Source organism: Falco cherrug, chromosome 6 (genome assembly GCF_023634085.1).
Source record: "Falco cherrug isolate bFalChe1 chromosome 6, bFalChe1.pri, whole genome shotgun sequence".
Taxonomy (NCBI): Eukaryota; Metazoa; Chordata; class Aves; order Falconiformes; family Falconidae; genus Falco; species Falco cherrug.
This window is the reverse complement of record NC_073702.1, coordinates 87,374,018-87,385,715: the sequence shown is the minus strand read 5'-3', so window position 1 is coordinate 87,385,715 and position 11,698 is coordinate 87,374,018. Positions and strand designations below refer to the sequence as shown.

Sequence of the window (11,698 nt, the reverse complement as noted above, 5' to 3'; positions counted from 1 at the left end):
GGGGGTGTGGGCTACTGTCATAGATGTCTGTGTACAAGGGAAAAAAAATTAGTTTTACATCACTACCATTTCTAGAGGTACTAAATAGATCTTGTCCGAGGCAATTTAGTATTAAAAAGCAACTACGAGTCTGTCACAGATTATGAGGCCAGCCTAGTACTCAGAAGACATGGAAGGGAGGTGGCATGTACCCTGGGTACTAGCCCAAGAGAAGAGAAAGCAGGCCTGGTGCAAGGAACTACCCATCGAAAGAGGAAAAACAGAAGAGCAGACCTTCATATGCCCTGCTTCCTCCATTTGTTTTCACCCTTTAACTATTTAAATCACGCTGCTTCTACGTACTCAGCACTTACTACATCAACATCAGTTCCTTTTTTACTTGTAACATGAATTAGTCTTTCTTCATAGAATAAAGGACAACAAAATAAACCATTGTGGATAAGGACTATATTTATAATATCCAATTACTGTAAGACTTGTATGATCTACTATAAAAATCCTCTTAGGTTCGTGTTTGACTTACCACATCTTACAGTGAGGACTTTTCCCTCCCCTGGAACGTTCACTCCGTGCTTATTACAGTCAGGTTTTCAGGAATGTTTATTAACCATCCACCCATAAAAACACCCATGTAGACATGGAGCTCCTTTTGCCGTGGTTTAAAAGAAAACAGGACAAAGCAAACCACACACAGCAAAAAAATAACGTCCAGGAGAACTGCAACCACCCAACGAGCTTCCAGGTGTTAATTCTTGGTATAATGCTGTAAACACCACATCTGGAGGGAGCTCTGTCTTAGCCTGTCTCTAGCAGTGGTTTCCAAGAGCTGTTTACTTTCCCTGCTAAATGTTTTCAGAATTAAAAAACATTAGTATTATTTTGTTGCTAAATGTAGTTATTTTGGTGTGTTCTTTGCAGTGTGCCGTACTTGCTTTTTATTTGAAGGAATCGTTAACATAAAGTGTTAAAGGTTTACTGAAAATGTGGTTTTGGTAATAGAGCAGTTAATTAAGAAATCTTTAATCAAAGTTTGTTCATGAAGAGGAAAAAATAGTTAAGGTCTCTGAGGTATGATCTAGTGTATACTGTAAAATCTCTCTTTTAGACCAAGTTTTTTTTTGCATTCTTTCTTGCGATATTGCAGCTAATTCTTCAGTGCAGTAATACTGCTGCTGCCTTTGTCTTAGAGCTCACTTTGTTACAAACATTAAACACCAATTCTTTTTTTTTTTTTTCTTTCCTAATTTGTTCTCAAATACTTCAGAAGTTATTCTAGGTTTAAACTTTCTTCACAGAGTCCTGGATAAGAGCTTTTTATCTTTTTGTGATGCATCCCCATTTGTTCTGAGTTCAGGCTTGGGCAGCAGCAAAACTAAGAACCCCGAGAACTTCCCTGAACTAACCTGTCTGGTGAGGCCAGAAGTGCTGTGCCAGGGTGGGGGAGGTTGAATTGGCTTTTTTTGTGGGGAGCTTTTTTTGAGTGTGTACCATTTAAAACCGTAGGAGACTATAGGAGGAACTTTAAAAAGCAAAACAAGTAGGTAACAGTCCCCTGCTGGTTGTTGGTAGTCGGTATTTCTGGGGGTGCCTTCAGTTGGGGTTTTGGAAGTTGCATGTATTTTCCTTTGTGGACTGCGGTCTTCCCGTTGATGTGTAGATATTTTACTGTGCTCAGCGTGAACTTTTGTGTGCAGCAGAAGACTTGGGGTTGGGCTTCAAATTCCTGTCTCTTGTTTGGGGTTTCCTGCTGGGTAACTTGTGTGCTCGAAGTATTTTCTTCTTACCAGCCACGTTTCTTGGAGGAGTTTTGGGGTTCGACGGCTTTGGCAGCCTGAGAAAACTGCATGTGCCATGCAATAAACAGTGCCAAGTTCTTTAGCCCACCCACCTGAATTATTTTGAAGTAAATATATTACCTTGAGTTTGTCCTAAAGCAAATCGAAGTGGAACATATGTGCTCTCATGGGTTAATAATATGCCACAATATGCAAGAGGTTCTTTTCACAAGCTAGGGTAACGTCAAATGCTGCACTGTTCGCACAGCCGCTGCTTTGAAGGCCTGTTTCAAGATCATACAGTTAATTACACAGCTGTATTATTTATCCCATAAGATGAGCGGTTCTCAGTGTGCAGTGTCAGATGTTAGCCCTGTTAACACCCAGAGGCAGGGTGGAAATCTCGGTCCTGCTCCTTGTGACCCGTGTCCACAGTGAGCCAAGGGGTCTTTCTTACCCTTTCTCCGCCGCTCAGGAGCAAGGTTCCCGAGTCTCTCTCTCCTACCTTTCTGTGTTACTTGGGTGACACCAGGGAACACCAAGAGGACTCAAAAAGCAAACGGCTGAGGCGGTGTCGGCGTTGTGGCCGGTGCTGTGCCAGATGACCTGGCCTGCCCACCGCACGTGGCTCGGCTGCTCGAGGGGGACTCGTTGCAATGCGGAGCCTTTGCAATGCTCACACCTGGCTTCAGCAGTCGCTGGATTGCAGCCTGGAAGAGGAGAGTGTCTTTTGCCAGCTCTGTGGAAGCAGCTTCAGTATTCGAATGAGACTTCATTCTGGCCGATCTGAAAAATGACCGTGGCAGGGAGCCGCCGCCTGTACCTATGCATTGTGTTTGTGGTGTGAGATGATGATATAATTGAATCTGGTGCATGAAGAATAATTTGAACGTGTTGACTTCATTACCTTTTGAAGGTATTTTAGGAATTGCTTTACTTCTTAAAATGGGTTGGTGTTCTGCAAGCCAAGCAAACAGAAAAATGCCCTTCAAAAATCTCTGACTGAAAACAAGGTTCTTCTTTTGTTGTTACACAGGAGGCTTGAAACAGAGCTTCTCATTTGGTTTCAAATTAAGTTTGTTTCTTTGTTTCCTGGATTAGAACATAGGACTTCCTGCTTTGCATTTAGAACCAAAACTGTGGCTCTCCATGCCTTGTTTCTGTTTCTTGTAGATTGGTATTTTTTTTTTCCTTTCAGTTTGGTTGAAGGGAAAGTAAATCTGTGTATGAAAGCTGAGGAAAATGCTGCTTTTCATACTTAGTTGGACTCCCATTGTAAGTGTAACAGGGTACAGTAACATCCTCCACCTTCCCTGCATAGACTCTGAAGATAGCAATATATTCTCCATCCCACTAAAAGATGACCGAGAAGGAGGGAGGAAAGGCATCGAAGGCAAATGCTGATGACACTGGTGGATTTTTTTGCTTTCAGCAGTTGAAAGGAAGGGAAATTATGTTAGTCAGTTTTAAAATTTTGCCTTCAGTATGTCTTTCATCAAAATCTTGAATATTAATAAACCAGAGTGATCGAGGGAGAGGAGGAGAAACTGGGGATCAACTAGTTTAATTAAAAAAAAGGCAACAAATCCCAAACTAAGACACCCCAATCTTCCCCCATCCTAATCCCCAGATATTTAAAAAAACACAGAACTTTCTTCCTAGTCTATTGCCATTAGCCCCTTCCTCTTTATCACATACACTAGAACAATCTACTGCATATTGACAATTATATAAATCAATGTATAATCAGTCTTTTCATGCACCTGCTTCCACATCATAAGAAAAAGTCTGAAAATCCTTTTTTAAGCACCATATCAAAAGAAAAACAAGACACAATCTCTTCTGTCCTTCATTGCTTCTGCTGTGTGTGTATGTAGGTGTCCTGCTCTGGAAGGCTTAAGTTGCTGTGTGTCTCCCTATAGCATGTGATGGTCAAAGGACAGTAACAAAAACAACACACATGCGTGAGATATTTTTGAATAATAGGAAGAGTTACTTATATCAGATTTTTAACACCTCTATATAGTGTTCTATTTAATAAAAGGAAATACTGCATCATTCTGGTAGATAAGTGGCAAAATAGATTTGGTTCTTTTTTTTTTTAACTTAATATTTTTACTTAAAGGAAGTAAACTTTTTGCCCCAAAGTTGCATCTTAAATTTCCCCTTTCTCCTCTTCCCCCCACCCCACCTCCTTCTTCCTCAAGCTATTTTGAGGTGAACTTCCAAATCTCAAAAGAGAGCTTCTGACTCTGCTTTATAGGCATCATCAACTGAAACTCTGATACAGAAACTTAAATGCCCAGTGGCAATTCAGATGTTCCACAACACCCCATGTGGTCTTTAGTCACCCCTCCAGAACAGCAAGAACTTCCTCTCCACTCCTCGTACCTATTGCTGTGTATTGATGTTTGGTTACTGTATGGGTATCGGATGCCGTTAACAGTCTCTATTTAAGCATTTGACGAGCCCCAAGTGTTATTATCTCTAAGTACGTGTGTTGATACAAATTGCATGTTAGAATGACTTTAAAGAGCAGTGTAATTTAGTGATAAAATTGTCTACAGACTAGTGATATTCAAAAAGAAAGGAGCATTAGAAAAGCTGATTGCTTTGGTCAGCCACATGAGATGAAACACGAGGCACCTTTCTGTTACCTGCTGTACTGTCAAATGGCTATATACTGCGTCTTGTGGAACCTAGGTGTTAGGATCTCCCAGCTAAATTAGTAGGAGATCTTGTTCTTTAGCATTGTGATAGAAAAATAGTGGAAGCTATTGAAAATGTTCCCTCAGTTGAACAGATGAGTAAAGTTATTCTGGGGCATTGTCATATTTTGTTTATTAGCTGTAAGATACTGCTGCTGCAAAAGATATTTTGTCTTTCTCAACTTTTCTTTTCTCCCCCTTTAGGATTAAAGGCTTAAGGTGGTTTGTTTGCCTGACATTTTCCTTCTGCTCCCAACTTGCTCAACCTATACGTTCAGTTCTGCCTTGGGCTCTGCAACAGGTAGCTGGTAGCATCTTGTGGTCTTTTGTATTTGGTGTTCTGGTATCACTGGGATGTTTAAAAGCAATATTTAGTGCTATGGCTGATCCATTATCAGGCATTACCATGATACATTACCAGTGGTGTCCTGTGGCATCTGGAGAAGTCTTTGTGTTCAGCTTTAAGCGTCTGGCATCTCAGCAACAGAACAGCCGGTGCAGCTGACACCCCTGTATGGGCCAAGGAGCTGCTGCTTGCCTGTTAAGATTTTCAAGGACTGTGCATTAAAACCAGCACGTGCTTTTCTAAAAATATTTTAAAATGTGGATCAAAATAAGGTAATGTGGTGCCTAATTTGCATGCTCTAGCAGGCTGATATTCCCACCCTGGCTTTGTAAATCCGTGGTTGCTGGACATGGGTGGCAGTGTCGGACAGGACAATTCTGAGGAGTTTGTGGGGGCTGCAGGCAGCTGTGCTGGTACACAGAACTGTCCTCTTGGGTTTCATCTTGGTAGGTCCCCCAGGACCTCTGAGTTTCCTGTCCATCACCTCCCTCCTTCTCATCCTTCTAACCACAGTCATAGTTTGGGGTTTTTTTTGATTTACCAGAATAGCAGAAGTGGGTCTAACCCTTAGCACTGAAGCTTGAAAACCAACAAAAACCACCCCCACCCCCCAATTCTTAGTGTTGCTGTGCTGACCAGAAGCTTAAATGTTAAATGCAGCAGGTCATTTCTTCCATGGTTTTGGGGACAGTCTTTTCTGAACAAGCTATATGCTGAAAACCAACCACCAATGCTGCTCAGTCAGGATGCTCTTGGGGGTCTGATGTGCCTCTACCCAAGTTAATTTGGACAGAAAATAAAAAAAAAAATAACACTACTACCTCCCATCTGCACATCTTTATTACCTTTCTGTCAGCTCTGGTGGGCTGAAGCAGCTGATCCCAGTCCTGAGCCTAACTGCTCTGGCTAAAGCTGGGATAGCTTGGTACCTTCCAGAGATGACCTGGACAGAGACCTGAAATGTCAGTGCCAGCCTATCAGAAGAAACACTTCTCTCAACAAAATTAGCTTTGAAATTTGGGTGGTCTAATGAAGAAAAGCCTGTGGTGATTAAACTTCTCGTGCATTCTGTTGCATTTAGTCTGACTGTTAATGGCAATGGCCCAAAGCCACATCCTGCACCATGATGAAATAAAGCCACACTATCAGCTCCTCCCTTCGAGAATGGAGCACTGCAGCGCTGGGTAGTTGCAAGTAAGGTTCTAACACCGCAAGCGGTTTGGGAAATACAGAAATAAAATACCGACCTCAGGGGACCTCAGGTTGAGCCTCAGTGCTGGGTATTTGGATGTCCAGCTGTGTGCAGCACCTCGGGACATTTTGTGCAGCAGGGGAACAGAAGCCTGGCTGGTTTAAACCCATGTTGCGTAGTTGGGGTGTGTGGGTGGGGGACATCCTATTTACTCCGCACCGCACGGGCTCCACAGGCTCTGTCCAAAGACCTCTCTGCCTTAGGAGAGCTGGGCGGGCAGGACAGCCATGGGTCTGTTGGGGTGTCTGGGCGATGGGTGCCTCGGACACCTTTCTGCAGCTGACACCTCCTGAGTGGGAGGGTAAAAGCGGTGTGTGAATGCAGTGGGAAGGTTGTGGGGTTTGCTAAAGTAGAACTTTCCACTTCCTCAGAAACTTACGGGTAAGAGAGCAGAGCACTAGGGCAGAACGAGGGTTTCACCAGCCACCTAGGTGTGAGGATAGCTGGCGCGTGTCCTGGGCTTACACGTGGCCTTAGCTGCCAAAGATCCTCTTGGAAAGGATACCTATGTATTAGTGCTAATATAGGCACCAGTGTGATCTCTCTGTTGCTGGCATTTCAGGAGGTTTTGTTCACAGGTAGGGGGGGAAAGAGATGAGCCCAAACCAGCCAGTGCCACTGTTTGGGGGGATGGATGGTGCTGGGGTACCTTTAAAGGGAAGGGAGCACATCCAGCCTGCAGCAGAGCTGAGACACTGAGTAGGTGGTGCAGGGGCAGAGTGGGGTAGGACAGAAGACTAGAATTGATGTAGTGGAATCTCCAGGGGGAATTAAAACCCTTAAAGGAGGGGGTCAGAGTGGGGAGGGGAAGCAACTTTGTGAGAACTTGGGTTTTTTCTTTCAGTAATAGATTTTTAATGAGAAACTTACACGACGGCTACTTCACATTTAAAGATCCAGGCCTTGGCTAATTGCATAGCTGAGTGTTTAATTCCGTATGTGTTCGGAGAGGCACAGCCACCTGATCTGGACAGAGGCAGAGGCGTGACAGACAGCGATGACTCCTACACTCACACGAGAATGGGGAAAAGCTACAGCTTAAACGCAGAGTGAAACAACTCTGTGTTTAGATTTATACCAGAATAATTCTTCTATTTAAAAATTGTAGCCTGAGTCAAATATATGTGAACTGACAGCTGAGGGGCAGGAAAGGAGCAGGAAGAGGGGATAAATGTCTGGGAGTTACAGGAGGTAACGGAGGAGGCTGGGTGAGAAGGTTGAGAGACTAGATCCATTATTGTGCACTTTTTCTGTCTTATGATTAATAAATTGGGCATTCCCTAGAATGTATTGAATATTCCCTAGAATAAATGAGAATGTATTGCTAGCATTATTTTCTTCTTTATTAATATATATGCACTTTCAGCGCTCTTAAAGTCAGGGTAAAAGATACTGTGAGCAGGGAGTGAGGCAGCAGCACCTGCAGTGTAAAAACTGTTGTGCTTGGGTGTGGTGTTTGTGTATTTATTTTTTTTTTTAATTTGAGCTAGCTAGATATGATCTTAGAGCAGAATGGATAATAATAAAGGAAGCAGTGTTTGCAGTTCATTGAGCTTTGTGCTACACCCACTGTACTTAGCAATGCTCTTTACTCTGAGTTACACTTCAGCCTTGTTTGGCAGCAGGGTGTGACAGCAGGAGCTTCGGGGAATTTTGGATACTGCATCCCTTTTGGCTAACACAGCAGCTGTCCCACAAGAACCACATCCGCTTTTCTGGCAGAAACAGGAGACGTTGCGCATCTTAGTGAAACCCAGTGCAATGGGGTCCTGATGCTGGGACTAACGCTTACCTATAACGAATAAATTACAAAAGATGTAGAAGAAACATTACCCAGTCATCGCATCATGTCATGCTATGTTGATGAGAAACTTGTCTCAATTAGATACACTACTCATGATTTCGAAAAAGTACCGGTGCTTAGGAACTGAAAACCTTTTCTAATAGGAGAAGATGTAGGAGGCTGAGGGGAAGTGGATCAGTTTTGATGAAATCTGTTGAATGCTCCAAACCAGAAAAGGGATCAAGTAACATACTGTTCTTGGAAGCATTTTACAACTACCCGTTTCACCCAGCTGTTCTGTTTCTTCCTTGGCACCTGCAACAACCAGCATGTGAGCCCAGACACTTGCAACAGAGTAAAAAACACTAGGTATTTTCACCAGATATTCTGCAATGGTTAAATAATTGTGAGAAAACAAAAATGCCCAAGTAAGACGCAAGTTTAAATTAACGGTTTGTTTAACCACCAGCATGATCTGCATTTTCAGAAGTAAAATGCTCTGCTGCTCCAAGTGTTATTAGGCCCCGTCAAAGGGGAGGGCTGGACCTTATTTAAGTAAACTCCGTATCTAGTAAGGGCCTGATTCAGTGCAATTGAACCTCATGTTCATGACAGGACACTTCCGTCCTTACGTTGCCAGAAGGTCCTCTGCCAAAGTCTGCAGCAGTTGATTTGAGATCACTTCATGTTGACCACATTTCATAAGCATGGTAGAAGTCTTCCTCTAGAAAACTGATCCCAGATTGGTGTGACTGATTTTTGTCGGAGTGCCTCAAGCAAAAGGGACCTTCCCAGTGTTTTCCCACTTACTTTGCTGTTTAACGCAAAGTAAATAGGCAAAGGTGGTATTAATAAAGGTGGTATTAATTAAAGGTTGTAATAAATTGGTTTTGTGGAAACTTGTTACATTGAGTAACAGGACTGGCATTTCTTTTTCTACTAGCAGCAGCTTTTAAAGGGCTGCTCCATCACGAGGGGAGCCAAATACCAGTGCTGGTAAAGCAGAATCTGAGGGATGGGAGATCATCATGTAGGAAAAAACTAAGTTTCTGAATGTGTTCTAGCCTGACTACAAAAATATCTGAAGTTTACTTTATTCTGTGTATATATATATATCTATCTCTAAGGTGTTATCTCACATGGGTATCTTGAGTTATTTTGTTTGAAGGAGTAAATTTTGCTCTACTTGTCACACAAATGACTAAAGTGCATAGCTAATGGCAGAGAGGGTGTTAGTTACATGGCTGCTTCAGCCCTGCCCGGTGCCTGGATCTGCGAGTCCTCATCCAGAAACCCCACAGCTGCGCAGTGGTAGCGCAGCGCTGCTGAGCTGGGGATGTTCAGCTGACCCTGAGGTCGCTGCCTCATCCTTTTTTTTCCTTTCCAGGGTCTGGATTTGTCCTTTCCCCAGCTTGCCTTTGTGGGCTCTCATGTTGTGCTGCTGATAGGAATCACTTCAAGTCAAAAGTCAAACACAGTTTTTTTTAGAAAAGTAATCTCTTCCAAAATAAAAAGTGCAAACTGAAAGTACAATCAACATCTTTACAGCCAAATATTAAATGTAACAAATATAAAATTACAACTAAATATTTAGTCTCACTTAGAATTTTACAGAAAATTAATCAGATAAAGTGCAAATAATAAAAAAAAGACACAATGTTATTTTTTTTTAGAAGCTTTCATCATATGTTTGCAAACACAACTGATACTGAACGGCAAAATATTTACAGTTTGGCAGTCTCTAAGTTGTTGATAGGAAGTCCTTGAGCTGGAAGAACCAACACTGGTTTCTCATCTCTCAAGTTCTGCTTCCAGGATTTCTCCCCACGTGTCAACATCCATCGGATACATGCTTTTCTCTGGTAAGCTGTTTTGTGAAGGAATGTTGCTGTATTTCCCACTCAGCCATTCTTGCTTCACTTTGCTTTTCCAGTAGTTTCTCAGTAATGTGATCTGATGGAAAAACAAGACAGCTCAGATCTTGGAAATGAACTGATCTAAGCTGCATACATTATAGGTAAGTTTTGCATTGGAAGAGTAATGCTAGAAAAAGGATGTGTAACATGTCTTTGGGTATCTAGACACTAAGCCCAGGAAGGTGCACTGCTGCCAAAAAAGAGACTTGGTCTACTTTCAACTTTTCTGTTCTAAGCTGGGTGGAGAATTCCTTCTTGCCTCAATTCTTTGAGGGTCAAAGATTAAAACCCTAAACCAGGAATTTATCTTACTCCTTAAAAGAGGTGCCTTTCACCTCCTCTCCCTGTTTAGGTTATTTGTGACATTGAACTCTTGTTCGGGCTCTTAATGCAGGTTGGCTGGATTCTTCCCTTCAGCCAGGCTTTTAGTGCAAGAAAACACTGGCCTGGTGTGTTTGTGGCTTCTGCTTCAAATCCCCTCCAGTTAAAATAGAGAATCAGTGCAGGGAGTCCTGAAGATTCCTGCAAGAGTTGTAAGATCTGTGCATTCTAAGGGCAACCACTACCTGCTTGTGACTTCGCTTCACACTGAAACACCTCTACTGAAATGTCCAGAGTCCAGAACTGGGGTGCTTTTGCTGCTGCTTATCTCTTCACTCCTCCACCACCCCTCTGCTCTCAAACACAGCTGCTAAAATGAGGTGAGGATCACTCTCTAGGTGGTCTGGAGTACTAACTGTGAAACCACTTCTTTCCTGATCTACCTCAGCTTGCAGGCTGCACTCGACAGCGATAGATCTTCCAGCATGTTCCGCCCCTAAATTCTGAGAGCAGCTGTAACTGGGGGTGTATGGGGAGAGTTTTGAAATAGCTTCTCAGAGCTCCTGCTTGCTTCCTTTTCTCTACCCCAGTTTTGGTTTGTGGTTTTGTTTTTTTTTTTTCTCCTGGATGCATGTCGCTCAAGGTATACTGCAGCAGAGCTACCCAGGATGAATTTCTGGGAAGTTACTCCTCACCAGCAGAACCACCCCCATGAAATACAACCAGAAGGCACATGCTGTCCCCTCCCAGCCCTGTCTAGTGGGATGTGGCTTCTCCTCCATGTCAGGGCTGTGCAGACTTCGACATGATGGTTATTAGCACCGTGATGGTTATCAGCACCAGCCCGTGAGGGAGGAACGAGGTGCGGTCCTGGGCTGCGGCCAGATGTGGCCCTGGGTTCAAAGCAGGGCAGCTTGCTGTCATCCTTTGGTTGGTTTCCAGCCGTCCAGCCGCCGGGGTGCCCTACCCAGCCACGCCACCACTGCTGTGGCGCTCCCGTCAGGCCGTTAGGCCAGGCGGGTGAGACGGGCTGATGTCCTTTCTTTCTGTATTTTTAGTGGCAACCCCTGAAGCCTGGCTGCTGCCGAGGTGACCTCAGTGAGGTGACATTTACCTTCCAGGAGTACCCGCTGCCACGATCGCCATCGATCTCCCGCTGGCAGACGGCCCTGGCGCTCAGGCAGTGGGGCCTCCACAGCCCGTCGTCGCTCTCGATGGCGCGATGCCAGCCCTTACACGTCACCGCGGCGTGACACAAGCTCTCAACGTCCAGGTCGCTGAAAATCTGAGAGCTCACCTCCGGAGGGAGGACAGCCACGAAGTCACCCCTTCCTCTTCCTCCTCCTCCTCCTCCTCCTCCTCCTCGTCCTTCCCCCCCCGCGGGTCCCGCGGCGGCCAAGCGCTCCCCCTCCATCCCCGCGGCCTCAGGGCGGGGCGGGCCACCTCCTGTCACGGCGGTGGCTGCAGCCAGCAGCACCCGGGCCCGCTTCGCCGCCCGCCGCCATGTCCCTTCGCGCCGCCGCCTCACGCCGCAGCGGCGGACGGGTGGGTGGTGGTGGGCGGGGTTGTCCCTTCCCCGGCCCGCAGGGGGTGCTGG

General features: G+C 44.6%; 1 protein-coding gene across 1 annotated transcript; it reads right to left on the bottom strand.

The window, feature by feature from the left end:
- Window positions 1–9,386: 9,386 nt before the first annotated feature.
- FBXO48 (F-box protein 48) lies at window positions 9,387–11,537 on the bottom strand. The gene is made up of 2 exons (XM_005439171.4): window positions 11,216–11,537; window positions 9,387–9,817 (listed from the first exon to the last, which is right to left on the bottom strand). Exons 1-2 carry the CDS (start codon window positions 11,513–11,515, stop codon window positions 9,656–9,658), a joined length of 462 nt encoding a protein of 153 aa, XP_005439228.3. The 5' UTR covers window positions 11,516–11,537; the 3' UTR covers window positions 9,387–9,655.
- Window positions 11,538–11,698: the final 161 nt, after the last annotated feature.

Excerpts from the sequence above, each read along its gene's own strand:
- FBXO48 (XM_005439171.4), bottom strand. The coding sequence starts at position 11,515 with ATGGAGGGGGAGCGCTTGGCCGCCGCGGGACCCGCGGGGGGGGAAGGA. Across the intron at positions 9,818-11,215 it reads GCAGCGGGTACTCCTGGAAG|ATCACATTACTGAGAAACTA; the intron begins GTAAATGTCACC and ends TTTTTCCATCAG.